The 16996-nt window shown below is 43.8% G+C and overlaps 1 protein-coding gene across 8 annotated transcripts in view; it reads left to right on the top strand.

The window, feature by feature from the left end:
- Window positions 1–2528: 2528 nt before the first annotated feature.
- LOC109386813 (TSC22 domain family protein 1-like) overlaps window positions 2529–16996 on the top strand; it is a 122304-nt gene continuing 107836 nt past the window's right edge. For 6 of the 8 annotated variants that reach the window (XR_002124854.1, XR_002124855.1, XM_019650313.1 and 3 more), the window contains exons 1-2: window positions 2529–3140; window positions 3579–6619. Coding sequence is in view for 5 of the 8 variants with exons in the window: in XM_019650313.1 (XP_019505858.1) it covers window positions 2937–3140; window positions 3579–6619 (3245 nt within the window). In the remaining 3 variants the exon portion in view is untranslated. Of the gene's footprint in view, window positions 3151–3578; window positions 6620–16996 lie in introns of all 8 variants that reach the window. The other 2 variants (XR_002124856.1, XM_019650317.1) reach the window with 2 other exon arrangements.

The raw sequence follows: 16996 nt of genomic DNA, 5'->3' as shown, positions 1-16996 counted from the left end.
AGAGGGAGAGAGAGAGAGAGAATGAACTCGTGAGAGCCGTTTTTCATACTCAGGTATCCATAAATGTAGAGTTGTTCTTTATCTTAGTAGGATGGGATGTAGCTGAAACAGGAATTTGAAAGTGATATTGCAGACAAAAATGAAATACACTTGAAAGGACCATATTTTCTTATGTTATCCTGGAAAAGTTTTTTTTTCTCTTCACAAAACTTTCTTTTAAAAGAAATAATATACCTACCCCAACATCAAAACAGCCCAAAACAACAATACCCTTTCTTAGAACAAGTATCTGCTTTTATAGGGTTATTCAACAACTCATTCTGTCAACTTTGGGTAAGACTTTATTATGTGTGTTTCTTCTGCTTCTAACCATATCAGCAGGATCGTAGAGGGTATTTAGGTGCCCCAAGGGGTGTTAAGCTGTTGTTTAGAGTAATTTAAGACTTTGACCTAAGGCAACATTTTGAAAGATCAAGAGCATTTTCTTTCACACTGTAGTCCAAAGAAACCGAATTTTGCCCATCTACATTCCACTGTAGTTTCAATTGGTTAGGATAGTTTCTATTTTCCATTCAAAACTTGGAAAAACACGTCAGATTTGCAGTTCAGCAATGGATGGCAGCCATTACACGCATAGCATTTGAAAGAAAAGCTTTTGGGGTATTAAAAAAGAAATTATTATTTTTGTGAAGTACACATATGGTCATAGTTACATAAAAATAGTCATTCACCAATCATTTACGTACTAATTCATGAATATCATAAAACAAATACGATCTTTTCAAATGCATTTGATTTTTATTACCATATCATTTTCAATATTTGTGAGCACTTAAATTTTGTACCTAGCACAGAGCTCCACATTAGCAATAAATTGTAAAAGTGAAAAAACGTAGTTCTGCTTTTTTGGGTTTAGTGGGCGAGTCCAGAACAAACAACAATGTATCATAGCTTAAATATAGGATATTCATAGGATATTGAGGATGCATTCCTATTCAATAAGGTAAGGGAATAGTGACATTAATTTTTGAGAAATGGAATGAGGGAAAAAGTTTAGAGAAACCTAAAGGTAGCATGTTAAATGAACAACTAGACGTCTATCAAAACTCTGCGAAAGACTACAGCCGTTTATGCTTTAACAAGCTCCTAAAATAGGATTGTAGATCGATAAGTCTGTGAGTTTCTGAATCAGAGGTCTCATGATAAACGTTTGGTCCCCCAACAACTTAAGTGAAGAAAATAAATTTTTCTCTATAGGGTTTGCCATATTACTTTGTTTTTGTTCATTCCTGGGCGAGAAATACATTCTCGTTTAGTCGTAAAAAATGCTTAAAGCTAGAACATTCTGACATGTAATGCCATGGAAGCAACTTCCAGTAAACTGCCTCCAGGCAAACCTAACATTGCTTCGGTAGAACTGCGCTCAGACTCTTGCAGGTTCTTTGTTTTTCCACTGGAATTGCAGATGGTTCTTTCTCTTTTCTAACCCTAAAAGGCAGTCTTCACTCATCATTGCGCTGGTGTTGCCACCCAGCCTAGGCCACTTCGTCTTTTAAGTCAAACCTATGGGGGCGACCGCCTGCACAATTGAATGAAAAGATATCCCTGCGGGAGATAAGCTCCACCTGTTGAGGTCGGGCAGTTCGTTGGGCCCGGCGGCTTCTTCCCTCCAGGTAGGGACGAACTACAAGCGCTCCCTCTCGAAGAGCCCACCCGGGAGGAGCTTAGGCAGTGAACTGCAAACAGCTGCAACATCTGCCCGGCTGGCTCGCCCCTGCCCGTCGAAGGGCGAGGGGACCGCATGGCAGCCACAGCTGCGCTGCACAAAAGGCAGCACCTATTGTGAGGAGCCACCCGCCTTCCGTGGACCCCGCAGCTCCGGGCGCCGGGGCATCACCTTCCGACCCGGCCAGGGCGGCAGGGGCCGGGGGCGAGCCCAGGTGCGGCGAGGGGGAGGAGGAAAGCCACGCGCGGAGGAAGAAAGCCTGACTCATGTCGTGGCGGTGGCGGCACAGCGGCCGCGGGCTCCTGGGAACTGAAACCCGTGATGCTGTTGCTGCGGAGAAAAGCCTCATTACCCATTCCGCAGGCGGGGGGACACCACCCAGGGCGCGCACACTGGGGACCCGGGGCTCCAGCAGCCTCCCCGCGGCGCCACCTCCTCGGTCGCGTGCCCGCGCGCGCGCGCGCCGGCCGCGTGTGAAAAACGAGCGGACACACCTAACCGGCGCGCGCCCCTCATCCTGCCCCACCCCCACCCCGGCAGCATCTCGCAGGCCGACCCGGATTCGCTCCCCCGGCCGAAATTCCCCACCCGCCCCCGGCGTCGGCGCCGCCGCCTGCCTTCGGCAATCTCCGTCCCGTAGACCCGGCGCTCGGCGAAGCCCGAACAGCCGACGCCTCCTTTTCTGCCAGAGCCGGCTTTATGTCTGCGGCGCCGGGGCGCATGCGCAGACGCCATCTTCCCTCCGCCCTCGCCGGCCCTCCTCCTGCGCTCGGGCGCTGGTCCCTCCTCTCCCGATGCCGCGAGAGACTGGGGGATACGGCGGAGCCGGAGAAGAGCGCTAGTAACAACCGCCTCAGCCCGTCCCCGCCCGCCGCCCTCCCTCGGCACCCACCCCCTCGCCCGCCCCGTTCGCCGACACCGACCAACCCCACCTCTCGTTCCTTTGAACGGCGTCGGCTGCAGTCGCTGCACCAGCCCGTCTGGCCACCAGCGCCGCCGAGAAAGGAGCCGCCGCCGCCTGCGGCCCCCTCCCTCCCCGGCCTCGGGAGCAGCGGGGTGAGGACGAGCCGGCTGCGGAGGAAGAGGAGGCGAGCGGCTCGCAGCCCTCCGGGGAGGCTCGGGCGCCGGCCCCTTCCTCCCCGAGGACGAGTGCCGAGCCGAGGCGCCTGCCCCGAGGGAGGAAAATGCTCGGGCTCCATGGCTGCCAGTGATGGAGCGGTCCCTGGGCTCCCGCTGCCACCGCCGCCGCCGCGTCCCGGCCGTGCTCCGCGAGGACCCGGTGTCTCCGCGCGCCCGCCCGCGCCTCGTTGCTGGGCTCACCGTACCGGGCGCCCCGCCGCCGCCCCGCTCGGAGCCTCGTCGCCCCAGCCGCGGCCAGCGTTTTCTCCCGGAGCAGCCGCCGCGAGCCCAGGGGGTTTGAAAGGGTCCGCGGGGCGCGGGGGGAGGGCCCAGCGGGGACCAGCCGGGCCGGGAGGGGAGGTCTGAGCGACGCTGAGCTCGGGGCTGCCCGGCGGCGGCGGCGGCGAGGGGAAGGCGACACTCGCTCCGCGCTGCCTGCGTGCAGAGCGCCCGGGAGGGCTTTGCAGCGGCCGCCGCCGCCGCGGCGAGAGGAGGGGTTGCGGTGGCTTCTGAGTTGTCCGGAGAAGGGGGGCATTGCTGGGTTTTCCCACCCCCTCCCCTGGCCTCCCCCCTCCCGGGGTCTCCCCCGCCCTCTTGCCCCGCACCCCACCCGAAGCGGGATATAAAGGGGGGTGTGAGACTAGGGGGAAAGTGAATGGCGAAGGACTGAAGGGGTGCCCCCTTCGGGTTCTCGGCCGCCCTGTTCACCCTCGTTCATCCTCCCTTCTCGAAGCTCGCCCTCGAAGGCAGGAACGGCCGGCGCCTTCGGCTGAGGAGGAGGAGAAGGAGGAATCGCGCCGGGCGGAGCGTCGGCTCCCGTTTTCCTCCCCGGCGTCCTGAATACAAAGATTACGGTGCAGAAGGAAATTGCCCTCGCCTCCTCCGCCCCCCGGTACCCAACACAATGCACCAGCCGCCCGAGTCCGCCGCCGCCGCCGCGGCCGCTGCAGACATTAGTGCTAGGAAGATGGCGCACCCGGCACTGTTCCCGAGAAGGGGCAGCGGCAGTGGCAGCGCCTCTGCTCTCAGTGCAGCAGGTACCAGCGTCGGTAGTCATGCCCCATCTTCCGAGGATTTTCCGCCTCCGTCGCTGCTCCAGCCGCCGCCTCCTGCAGCATCCTCTACGTCGGGACCACAGCCGCCGCCTCCACAAAGCCTGAACCTCCTTTCGCAGGCTCAGCTGCAGGCACAGCCTCTTGCGCCAGGCGGAACTCAGATGAAAAAGAAAAGTGGCTTCCAGATAACTAGCGTGACGCCGGCTCAGATCTCCGCCAGCATGAGCTCTAACAACAGTATAGCAGAGGACACCGAGAGCTATGATGACCTGGATGAATCTCACACGGAGGATCTGTCATCTTCCGAGATCCTTGATGTGTCGCTTTCCAGGGCCACTGACTTAGGGGAGCCTGAACGCAGCTCCTCAGAAGAGACTCTGAATAACTTCCAGGAAGCTGAGACACCTGGGGCAGTCTCTCCCAACCAGCCCCACCTTCCTCACCTGGCACAGCAGAATGTTGTGATCAATGGGAATGCCCACCCACACCACCTCCATCACCACCATCACATGCATCACGGGCACCACCTCCACCATGGGCACCACCATCCGTCCCATGCCGGTGTGGCCAGCCCATCCATTCCTGGAGGGCCACCCTCAAGCCCAGCATCCAGAAAACTCTCGACCACTGGAAGCTCTGACAGTGTGATACCAGCTGCACCAACTTCTGCTGTCTCATCGGGTGGCTTGCCTGCTTCTGTAATGACTAATGTCCGTGCTGTGAGTGCTACCGGCGGCAGTATAGGTATAAATTCTGTTACTGGCACTAATACAGTGAATAATGTTAACCTTACTGCCGTGGGCAGTTTTAATCCTAGTGTGACAAGCAGCATGCCTGGTAATGCTAATGTAAATCCAAGCAATATTCCGAGTGCTGCTAGCGGGAGTGTCGGGCCTGGAGTTAGCAGCAGCGTTAATGTGAATACCCTGAGTGGCATGGCCAATGGTACTATTTCTTCCTCGGCTGTTGTTAACACAAGTGTCCCTAATGCGGCTGCAGGGATGACGGTGGGATCAGTTTCAAGTCAGCAGCAACAACCAACAGTTAACACGTCAAGGTTCAGAGTTGTGAAGTTAGATTCTAGTTCTGAGCCCTTTAAGAAAGGTAGATGGACTTGCACTGAGTTCTATGAAAAAGAAAATGCTGCACCTGCCACAGAAGGTGTGGCGATAAATAAAGCGGTGGAAACTGTAAAACAAAACCCAACAGACGTGACTTCTGAGAGAGAGAGCACCAGTGGGAGCTCAGTGAGCAGTAGTGTCAGCACACTGAGTCACTACACAGAGAGTGTGGGAAGCGGAGAGATGGGCGCCCCGACTGTGGTGGTGCAACAGCCAGCTCTTCCAGGCGCAGGCCTTCCGCAGATGGATTTCAGCAGCACTGGTCCACCGGGCGTTCCAGCAGTTAGCACCGCGCAGAGTATTCCTCCGCCACACCTCTCCCAAGTACAGTTGCAGTCTCAAGAACTGAGCTATCAGCAAAAGCAAGGTGTTCAGCCAGTGCCCGTGCAAGCCACTCTCAATGCTGCGACTGGTATCCAGCCATCACCTGTTAATGTGGTTGGCGTAACTTCAGCTTTAGGCCAGCAGCCTTCCATCGCTAGTTTGGCTCAACCCCAACTGCCATATCCTCAGACGGCTCCTCCACTGCAAGCTCCCCTTCCCGGGGCACCACCCCAGCAGTTACAGTATGGACAGCCGCAATCGACTGTTTCCACGCAGATGGCCCCAGTCCATGGGACGTCAGTGACGCCAATCCCTCCTTCAGAGTATGTCCAGCAGCCGCCGCCGCCGACCCTTCCATCAGCAGTGTCCACTGGGCAGCCCGCTCCTGCAGGAGTGGGAACAGGAGCTGCGGTGATTCCCATGGCTCAGCCACAGAGTGTCCAGCTGCCAGTGCAGCCCACAACCATCCAGGCTCCACCTTCAGGGGCACCTGGCCAGCCTGTCGCCCAGGCGCCAACAGCAGTACCTGCTGTACCTCCTGGCAGTCAAATTGCAAATATTGGTCACCAAGCAAACGTGCCCACTGCTGTGCAGCAGCCCTCTTCCCAAGTCACACCTTCAGTTATTCAGCAAGGTGCTCCTCCATCTTCACAGATAGTTCCACCCGCTCAAACGGCGATTATTCATCAGGGAGTTCAAACTAGTGCTTCAAGCCTTCCTCAACAATTGGTCATTGCTCCCCAAAATACCCTGGTAACCGTGCCTCCCCAGCCACCAGGAGTAGAACCCGTAGCTCAAGGAGTCGTTTTGCAGCAGTTGCCTGCACTTAGTCCTTTGCCCTCTGCAAGTAGCATTTCTGTCACCAATCAGGTTAGCTCAACTGGTCCTGGAATGCCTTCTGCCCCAACAAACTTGGTTCCGCCACAGAACATAGCACAAAGCCCTGCCACTCAAAACGGTAATGTGGTTCAAAGTGTTAGTCAACCTCCCTCGATAGCAACTAATATAAATTTGCCTTTGGCACAACAGATGTCACTAAGTTCTACTCAGTCCTCTGCACAATCATTAGCTCAGGCAATCGGAGGCCAAGTTGAAGATGCCAGGCGCCCAGCGGAGCCGTCCTTAGTTGGCTTACCTCAGACCATCAGTGGTGACAGTGGGGGAATGTCAGCAGTTTCAGATGGGAGTAGCAGCAGCCTAGCAGCCTCTGCTTCTCTTTTCCCGTTGAAGGTGCTGCCGCTGACGACACCCCTTGTGGATGGAGAGGATGAGAGGTAAGACCTGCCATGTTTCTGCAGACATTCAGCAGAGTCAGCTTCAATCTGTTCAGTAGCTGTGTGTGTATACAAATATGCACAAGATGAGTCTAAACCGTTATACACCTTTTCACTTTTGTATGTGAAAATGCGTTTCTGTGGTAAGTTTTCTAGAGCAAGAGTGTTATGGAATGGTTTCAGAGTGGATAGGAAATGGTGTAAGTAATATGTAAATATTATTTGACAGAATAGTTATAAAGCATTAAGAATAGGTTTGGGAGCTCCAAGTGGTTTTTGTTATTTGTAGGAGGCTTTTTAGAAAGATTAATTACAAACAGAAACTTAAGTTTTGCTGATCAGTATAATAGTTAATCTTTTCTTTTGAATTACTAAAATCCTTATGAGCATCTCTTGGGAGGGGTGTGGTTCCACATTTATTTCTCCTTTACTAGACTGTACAGCCCTTCTCAGTTCTACTGTGTTGGATCTTAGTCTGTGAAAGATAATCTTACCTGCTTTTCCTAGTCAGACACAGGCAAGATGAGCTAATCTGGGTTATATAGGTTGCCTTCATACTGTAATTGACCAACTTTTGTGTGCTTATTTGACAGTGAAAGGAATGGGAATCTTAAAAAGTATTTTGTGGGGGAGGAGGGCATACACTATCAAAATAACTAGATTTATCTTTGATGGTAGTATGCTATACATTTTTCATTTTGCATAGTAGATCAAGGTGGTAGCCATTTTAAGAGTAAAGAAAGTCTTGGAGGGTTGACTTTATAGAGGCATGAAAATAAGACTTTGTTCTGTTCTCCTGCTAATCTGCTCCACCTGTTCCCGTCTTCCCTTAACGAAAAAAATACATAAAGCCTAAACTACATTATTAAACTAGTGTTTTCTTAATTAAATTGGAAATAATATACTAATCATGCTTATTGAATAAAATTGTGTCTTTGAAGCTGACTGGCTAGAAAAGTTGTGAAATCTCATGATTCTGCATTGTTTTAAATTAAGTTGAATTTAAAGGAATGTTCTTTTCCCAGATTTGCCAGTCTGACTAACCTTGATCAGAATAAATATCATATGAGTTGACAAAGGCTATTCATTTTCACTGTGGAACTTTGAATAAGCTTGAAAGATATTTAACTATTTTAGTGTTAGTGGAGATTTTTGTGATTGAACTTTCATCAAACCAACTGGAACATTTCTATTTTAAACGTATATGGTTTTCACTTTGGAAAAATTGAGCATGTTTCAAAAGAATTGCAATTTTAGAAAAAGAAAAAAGCCAAATGATTTTTTTTTTTTTTTACTTAAAAGATATAAGGTAAAGGCATGGTTTATTGGAATAATTTAAAATCTTGTCATTCAAGATTTTTATTATTTTTCTAATATAATTAAAATCTTGTCACCTAACCAGACCTCTTTTGTACTACGTGTGCAAAGCTGTACTTTTAAAAGGTAGACTTCTTCTAGGAGGTAGTTTCCTTAATAGCCCTATTATAGTTATTGTTAAACCTTTAATTTTATCATACCATGCTAATACCTATAATTGCTAATACCTATAATTTTAAAGAATTATTTTTCCCAAATATTAATGTTTTCTAAACCTAAAGTGTGTGAATTGATTGAAGCCCCTGTAAACAGGTATATATTACGAGGATGGTAAATTTAGAGAAATAAAAGACTGGTGAAATACACAAATGAAAACCACACATTTTGAATGCAAACCTGCCATGGTTTTTGTTGATTACCATTGTGGTCTCCTGGCATGACTTTCTCCTTTTTTTTCTCCTGGTGGTAGGGCATTTTGGAGCTTTCCACAACTTACTGCTCCAGACAATTAAAGTCAGATGTTGCTACTTAACAACTAGGTTTTCAAATGTAGCGACAGAGTCCCAGTTTAAGATAGTAGTACAAAATTAATGTTTCTGCATAATACTGAGATGAAGATTAATTAGGGGCAAATTTGCAGAAAGGTTTGGAATAAAAGGGATAAAAAAAACTGAGAAATATGATTAAATATGGTATAAACTTTGAATTTACTACGGTATTTGAGCCTTTGTTAGTTAACATCAAAGTTAAGTCTTCAAATCCGGAAAATTTTTGTTTCAGAGGTATCCTTTAAATTTTGAAAAATCAAAATGTTTCACCCCTAAAATACCTGTAAAGGCCAGAAAGGATAAAGATGTGTATATATATTTTAATATATTTCACTGCAGATTATTTCTTTTATCACGATAGTTTAGAAAAAGAAATGTTGTTTTATTTAAATTTGCCCTTGGAAGGGAATTTGAGAATATCTACAAGAGAAGAAAGTGACAGTGATTTTAAAAAATTCTTTTTACCTTTTCTGCCCATGTTAGCTTCTGTGTCACTTGCATCTTCTGGGCTTGGTCACCTTTTAAGTCTCTCATGGGAGAAAGGGGTCCATTATAATTTAAATATTATGACTTAGAAAACATGTTAGCAAACTTTTGTGTGGTAGAACAAATCAAGGATAGTTCTCTTCTTTAGTCATCTTTTGAAATAATACTCTTAACACTTTACATTTTAAAAAGTTTATTAGACGTGTGGAAAATGCTTTCACTTGGCCACTGGGAAAGACGATAAAGATTAGAAACATGGATCAGGCTTATTAAGATTATATATCTTGTTTTTAAAAAAATCATTCTCGTTAAAAAGGTCTTAATGTCTGATAGCCTTTAGCATGAACTTACCTTTACAACACAGGGGAAGATACAGGCGTTTCACACTGCTATAGAATCTTTTGTGTTTTGTGATTATTATTAGTACAGCCTCTTAGGTGAAGTGCAAACTTCTCACTCTTAAGACTCCGCTCAGATGTTCCCTCTGAAGCATTCCCTTCACCCAGAGAGCGGTGTTTCCTTAGCACTTTTGAGTGTTGTCTGTTGAAGGCACTGCACACATTCAATTATAATTATGTTTCCCCATCTTCCCCACTAGGAGTTCCTCAGGGCAAGAACTGAGTATTTTTTTATCGAATTAATGAGCAGAACTTTCTGCTTTTGTATAATGATTTAAAATTTATATTGTCTCTCATCTTAGGCACAACTGTTAAAGATGTAGGATCATATAATTTATGCAACAAATTGAAAAGAAGTGATTAAAAAGGATTTGCTTTTTTTACCTCATGGTTCCTTGCGGTGAATTGATATTGATCTTCCAATTCTAGTTAGTGCCTGTTATATAGTAGGCCCTCAAATATTTACTAAAGAGAAATGAGAGTTTTCTTATCTATAAAATAGGAGTAACATTCATTTTGCCTGCTTCTGAGGATGGTAGCATCAAATAAAATACTTTAACTAAAATACTAAATTATAAGTTTTAATTTTTAATGAGGTTGTACCTGCACAGTTTAAAAGTCAAATAGTTTCCATGATTATCAAAACAAACAAAAGCTTCCTGCCCCTTCCTTTCCAGTTTCCCTTTTCCAAAAGCAGTGACTTTCCCTCTCAGGTGACAGTGAAATTTACCTTGTAGTCTCTAAATACTAGATGTGCCACATAGCCAGGCGGTAAGGAGCGTGGACTCGAATTAGACTGATTAGGCTTGGTCATTCCTGTCATTTACTATTTTATGTGTAATCCTGGGCTGCTGAACCTCTCTATGCCTCAGTTTGCTCATTTTAAAAAATGGGGATAATGGTACCTACCTCATAGGCTTGTTATAAGAATTAAAGGAATTTGAAAAGCCCTTAGAACTGTGTCTAACTCCTATGCCCTGTATAAGTGTGTTTAAAAAAACTACTTCTTGCTTATATTTTTGGCTTTACTAACTTCCTAGATAGAAAATGAAGATTTAACTTTGTTGTCATCACCTACTCAGCTGGTACCCTGAGGAGCAGCCCTCTCTCCCTTTCTTCCAGTACTCCATTCCTCCTAATAGTTATGATTACATCACTATTGATTATTCAAGATTTTTGTAAAATATGATTACTGTTTCTATTCTGTACAATGGCCTGCACTTGTCTTCCTCCTTCCATCCCCCCTCCCCCCGCCATCTAGTATATATAGTATACTAGTATATATGGTATACATATATATATATATTTCTATATACTATTTAGCATACAGAAATATTAGTCATCCTCATCCTTCTCCCCCAAGTTTTTATGTATCAGCATAGTCTGTTTCCTCCAAACTCGGGTCTTTCCCCCCACTTTTGCATATTTTGTGGGCTTTTACCTTTTGTGATAGAGACTTTTCTCAGATGTCTGGTTATTCTTGGTTGTTTGCTTGCACTTAAGTGCAGGAGACTAGAGAGCTGATAAAACATCCTTAGTGTGACTTGTTGACTGTTAGCTTTCATAGGGTGATCTGGCAGGAGTTCATTATCATTTCCTGGTCCCCTTACTTTTCTCTGTAGTTATAACTAACTTAACTTTTCATCAGATGTCTCTCAAGATGTTCAGACATGTCAGGTATTGTTATCAATTTTATCTTCCTGAGGAAATCTCTCTTTTATCCCTCTGACCTCCGTTCTGGACTGATGGCCTTCTAGTCTTGGTATATAAATTTTATCGTGGGATTCCCTTCACTTCCTCCTGTGGTTGGATCTCTATTTTCTGGTAACTCATGTCATGTTTATTCTTGGTTTACTTAATGTTTTAAAATGGTTTTAGTTTATCCTGACATTTGTTTGATTTTTTTGGTTAGGTAAAGAATACCAGGTGGGAAATTTTATTACCTTTTAATTTTGCTCTGTTGCTTTCTAGCTTTTCCATATTGCTTTTTTTTAAAGATTTTTATTGGGGAATTGGGGGGATGGGAACAGCGCTGGGGAATTGGGGGAAGGGGAACAACAAGTTGCTGGCCTTTTGTTCTTCAGTCTAGTTGTGGAGGACGTTGCTTCACTGGCCCATGTTGGTATTGTGATCATTGGGCTCTTCCTGGCTGAGGCAGATCAGTTGCCGGGAATTGGACGGCTGCTCACGCTGGCTGCCAGCCACTCGTGCTCATGGCAGCCCACTGCAGCCCCACTGCAGCCTATGCCGTGGCTGGCAACTCAATGGCAGCCCAGCTCCAGGTCGAGCTGTTGTTCACCATCTTCGCTGTAAGAGGGCGCAGCCTCACTGGCCCATGGGGGGTCTGAACCGGCGGCCCTGCTGCTCAGAGCTGGCGTCCTAAGCCAGCTCTTAACCAACAAGCCACTTGGCTGGCCCCTCCATATTGCTTTTGAGAACTCTGAAGCCATTCTGATTCCTCGTCTATTCTGTGTGACCTGTGTGTGTGTTTGTTTTTCCTTTTCATTCCCCTTGTTTATGCTCCCTTCCTTCCCCCCTCTCATTCTCTCAGTAGCCTCTGAAAGCTTTTATCTGTTACCAGGATTCTGAAATGTTACAATGAGGAGGTCCCAGTGTGGGTCTCTTTTTATCCGTGGTGCTGAGTACTTGACATGACTCTTCAGTCTGGAAGCATCTTTTAATTCTGGGACTTTTTCTTGAATGAGGTTGTTGATTATTTCTTTCTATTTTCAGTTCTCCCCCCCCCTTTTTTTTCTTTCTCAAGCTCCTCTTATGAGGATAATGGACCTTCTTGACCAGTCTTCTAATTTTCTCCTATTTTCTCTGCTATTTTCATCTGTTTCTTTTTTGCTCTACTCAGTTTTTAATCTATTATCATATATTTAATTTCCAAGAGCTTTTGTTTTTGTCTTTGCTCCTTTTAAATAGTATCCTGTCTAAAAATGATAGTACTTTCTCTTAGCTGTGTGAATATAAAACCCAGATAGGGTGGGGTTTTTTTTAAGATTATTTCCTCCCTGTGCGATGTATCCTCCAGTTTTTTTTAAAGTTTTTAATTTTTAATTTTTTTTTTAATTAGGTTCAGATTCTTTAAGTTTTTATTTGCCTTCGTCTTTATCTTTCATGTTACAGCCCTTCCTTAGATGTTTGGTGGTTGTGTGTAAGAGTAAGCAAGTAAAATGCTGATTAGAAATTATCAGAAAGTCTTGTTAGCTTCACTGTATGACAACCTGGCTGGGCTGTTTGGTTGGAGAACTTTTGATGTCAGTGTCTTCATGTCTTTCCTCCAAGCTGGTTAGATTCCCTATAGAAGGCTCTTCTGATTCCCTGCATGGCGGTGAAGGCCTATCTACATTTTGGGTGAGGGGGTGAAGTGGGGTAAAATGTCTTGGAGAGTCTTAGTATCCCCACATATATATGTTTTTTCAGTCACCCTGTTTTCAGTATGTTCTCCTGCCTGCTGCTGTGCCTTATTTCCTCAGTCTTGGGATCTCGTGTTTCATATTTTCCAGACAATATATTTTCAATGTTTTGTTGGGTTTGGGGAGGGGCATTTGAGATCTGTGAGGCTTGTTGCTTCTTAAACAAACTTTTAAACAATCTTCCTTGTTTTAGCACCCTCTCTCCCCCACATCCCACATCAGATGTATGTGGTACTGCCAATTCCTGAGTCTTTTGGGGATTTTACTGTTTAAATTGGGTTTATTCTTGGCTTTCTCCACTGTTTGCCAAAGATTTGATTTTCTAGTGTTTGCTAAGTCATTTGTCACTCAGCCATCTGTTTTCCAGCTTCTAAATTTTTGTTGCTATTGTCTTTTCACCTGTTCTCTGAATTTTTGTGGCCTTGTGTCTTTATAGCTTAAAAAAAATTCGTTTTCTGTCATTTTAGTAGGGTTTTTAGGAAGGGAGTGTAAAATAGATGTGTGTGTTTACTGTCGATTGCATACCTATCTCAACTGTAGAATACTGCATTGTTAAACGTAAGAACAATGTGAATTTTAATAAAGTAATTGCACCAAGATTTCATCTATAATGAGTACAGACATTTTAAGAGTGGAATTGTTTGGCTCATATCCAGCAAAAATAAGAATAGTATCTAACTCAGTATTTCAATTCACAGAAGTGATTAAAAAATGTTAGAATTAGATTTGGTTAACATTTATTATCACATTTAGCCAACTCAACAACTTTGGGAATGAAATTTTTTTCTGTTTTACTGGTGAATAAACTGAAGCTTACTTAGTTTATTATAGAGACCATTGCAGTTGTCTAAGTTTATGTACATCGCACTAAAGCAGAGCTAGGATTAAAAGTCATTTTTCCATTTCAAAATCTAGTGCTGTTTCTACTAATAAAGCCAACAAGAGGTAAGGCCGATGTTCATGTATAATTTTATAGTGGCTGAAAACACAAAAAAAGGCAGACTTCATTGATGTGTATATTTGTAAAGATAGTGGAATTGTTATAGAACACACCAACATCTACCTATAAGCCCTTGGTGGGAAAAAAGTGGATAAAGTCATCACAGTGGCGTACCTGGAATGCAGTAAAATTCAAATGTTAAATTAAGTAATGTTAACTAACATTTTTTTTTTGGAAAGTTGTATGAAAATTATCTTTCCAGGAAAATCATTTTCATTTTCTAATTTAAGTCTTTGTGACATTGGCTTCAGAATTGCAAAATAAGTAGATTTCTTTCTTGTTTAGAAAGTTTAATTTAAAAATACTAAGCTGCAAAGCATGACCTGTTAATGTATGGTCCTGCAGTGTTAGGACGTTGGTGGTTGATTTCCGTGTCACTGTGCTGTTAGGGTTGAATACGTCTTGGTAGAATAGGCTTTAATGGCTCATTAAAAGATTACACGAGGGAAAACAAATTTAAAGCATGTTTACATTATTTTAAAGAACTAGAATGAGTTTTAGATTCTAGGTTGACTTTTTTCTAGTTCACATATATTCAGATGTCGTCGTCATTGTACCATATGTCACGCACCCCACCCCCCACCCCCCGAATTTTTGCCTGACTAGTTTGACCTGGAAAACTTACTTGACCTTTTGGTATCTTTAGGCCAGGTTGACCTTTGTTCTTCCCACCTTCCTGATTGAAACACTTTTGCTTTCGGTGATATTTTTCTTAGTGTCTTCTCACCTTTCTGGCCACTCCTTTTCAGTCTCTTTCAGATTCATTTCCTCTGTTTGACTCTCAGTGTTGGGGCTTCTTTGGATTTCTGAGTCCTCTAACCACTGCCTTTTCCCTCAGTAATCATCTGCTCTGTGGCTTTCAATACGGTCTGTCTGCTGTCAGCTCCTGAATGCATAACACTGCATGACACTAGCCCTCACTTCTCTTAGCTTGGACTGATGCAGCCTTCCGCCTTTATAACACCTCTTCAGCGGTAGGCCTCTCAACCTTGCTCTTCATAAACTTCCTCTTCTTTACCTAACCTTTCAAATGTTCTCCTTTAGTCACCGTTTTAATGAAGATTGTTTCTGACTCTAGTTCTTCACTTTAAAAACCTGAGAGTCATTCTCGATAGCTCGCTTTTCCTCACCTTCTCCATCCTGACCATGACCTTCAAAATACATACATCTTGAATTCATCTTTTTTCCTCTGTCTCCAGTGCCACAACTCTAAGACAACATATTCAGCTCTGCGAATGTTCTCGCCTTGCCCTAATATTATATCTTTGTAGTCAGAATGCTCCTCTTAAATCAGAGCACTCGCTCACCCCAGACCTCTTAAAGCCTTCCCATTTCTTTTAAGGTAATTACTTTTTGCTTTTGCTTATTTCTGGCCTCATAGGTCATTTTTTCCCTTCACTTTCTGCATTTCCACTGCCTTCTTTCAGTTCCTCTAGTTGCCATCTATTCTTTCTTTTCCTTCTAGGCTCTAGCACATTCTGTTCCTTTAGCCTGAACATCGCCTATGACACCTCCCCTTCCGCTTCTCCTTAAAGCTTAAGCATCACCTTCTGAGAGGCCTTCTCTGACATACCAATCTAAATTTAACTTCTTTATTAATACTGTTTAATAGCACCCCAGTCTTTTATAATGCTTATTACAGTTTGTGATTAATAATCTGTTTGATGATATTAAGCGCCAGTACAGGGATGTTTGGTTTGCTACTGTATATTCCCAGATATGTTACTGTACCTGTTATTTTAAATTCTGTCAGTGCCTTACAGTAGGTATTCAGTAAAAATCTGCTTCATGAATAAATGAAGAAAATCTATTTTTAATATTGGCATAAGATAAGGACAACTTTAAAAACACTATTATGACATTTTGAAAGGTAAATAAGTTTTTTGTATATGGTCAGATGATATCACTTCCCCTTTAATAGAGATGGTTGATAACTAATTACTTTCTGCTGTGTTTGTGAACCAAAAAAAAAAAATCAATGCTTAGTTGCTGCTTTTAACAAGCATTTTGTTTTATGTCTATGCTTATTTTGCATTTATTTATGTTTATGCCAATAAAATTTCTCCAACTTGAATAAAACAAAAAAACCCCATTTATTTCAAAATTATAATATCAGTGTTCTTTTTCTTTTATTGACTGGTTCAGCTATTTAGCATATAATGATCTTAAATATATAAGCATTGCCTTGAAGTCTTTTGGTGCAGTTTCAGCTGTTGAAAGTATAAACATTTAACTTGTAAAATGCCACTTGTTTGTGTTAAGAGAGTTTGCTTTATTAAACGGTTTAATAAGCAATGAGTTAATTAATTATTTAAAATTCCTAACTGGTCTGTTTTACTTATTGTCATTGTAGTTACTTGTTATTAAATCAGTAAGTTATAGATTATGTAAAGGAAGAGGAACCATGAGAAAGGTTTGGCAGTGATTAGAATTAGCAATACATTTAATTGATTATATGTGGGTATTAAATGGGAGTAAAAGAAGCATTAGGAGATGAGGCTGTTAGGGAAGGGAAAATGTAGAATCCCTTTACAGAAGGGAAAAGACGGGCTCTGTTGTTGGGGTGCAGTGAGCATCAGAAGCTAATTCTGAGTTTCTAAAGGTTTTCATATCCTTTTTGTGGACATATCAGTGATAAACCTGGATGCCTGACTTAAAACCATGTTTGTGTTGACTGGGGAGGAGATTTACTGTGGCTTGATTTTATTAACTATTCACTTCAGATCATGGTGAGCAAGACTGCCCGTCGTCATCCATGGAGCCACAGGACAGTGACTCTGAGCTCCATGTGGTTAAGACAGAGGAGACAGCATCTTATTTGTCCAGGTCTCCCAGACTGTTTCTGTAATATCAGCTCACTAGTCAGGTTGAGGAACTCCTGATCCCCCGTGTACATGCCTGAGTATTCTTGTTTTTGAGTAAATTGTAGATGGACGGATTATAAAATTGCTCATTGTTGATGAGACTACATTCTCTCCCAGGTCACCTAATTATCTAATTTCTTTGGCTATCAGGCTTTGTTAATATATATCCACAGGGTAACACACAACGTTGACTGGTGAGGAATGCTTTGAAGGTATAAATGTACAATTGAAATAATATCCAGCATTATATTTTTGCCATCATATGGCTGTGATATATCTAGTGCTGATAGTAATAAAACCTCATTCTTGTATGATTTTTGGGGGGTTGTTTTTTGTTTTTTT

This window comes from Hipposideros armiger, unplaced genomic scaffold (assembly GCF_001890085.2).
Source record: "Hipposideros armiger isolate ML-2016 unplaced genomic scaffold, ASM189008v1 scaffold_139, whole genome shotgun sequence".
Taxonomy (NCBI): Eukaryota; Metazoa; Chordata; class Mammalia; order Chiroptera; family Hipposideridae; genus Hipposideros; species Hipposideros armiger.
The sequence above is the reverse complement of the archived record's forward strand: the minus strand, read 5'-3'. Positions and strand labels throughout refer to the sequence as shown.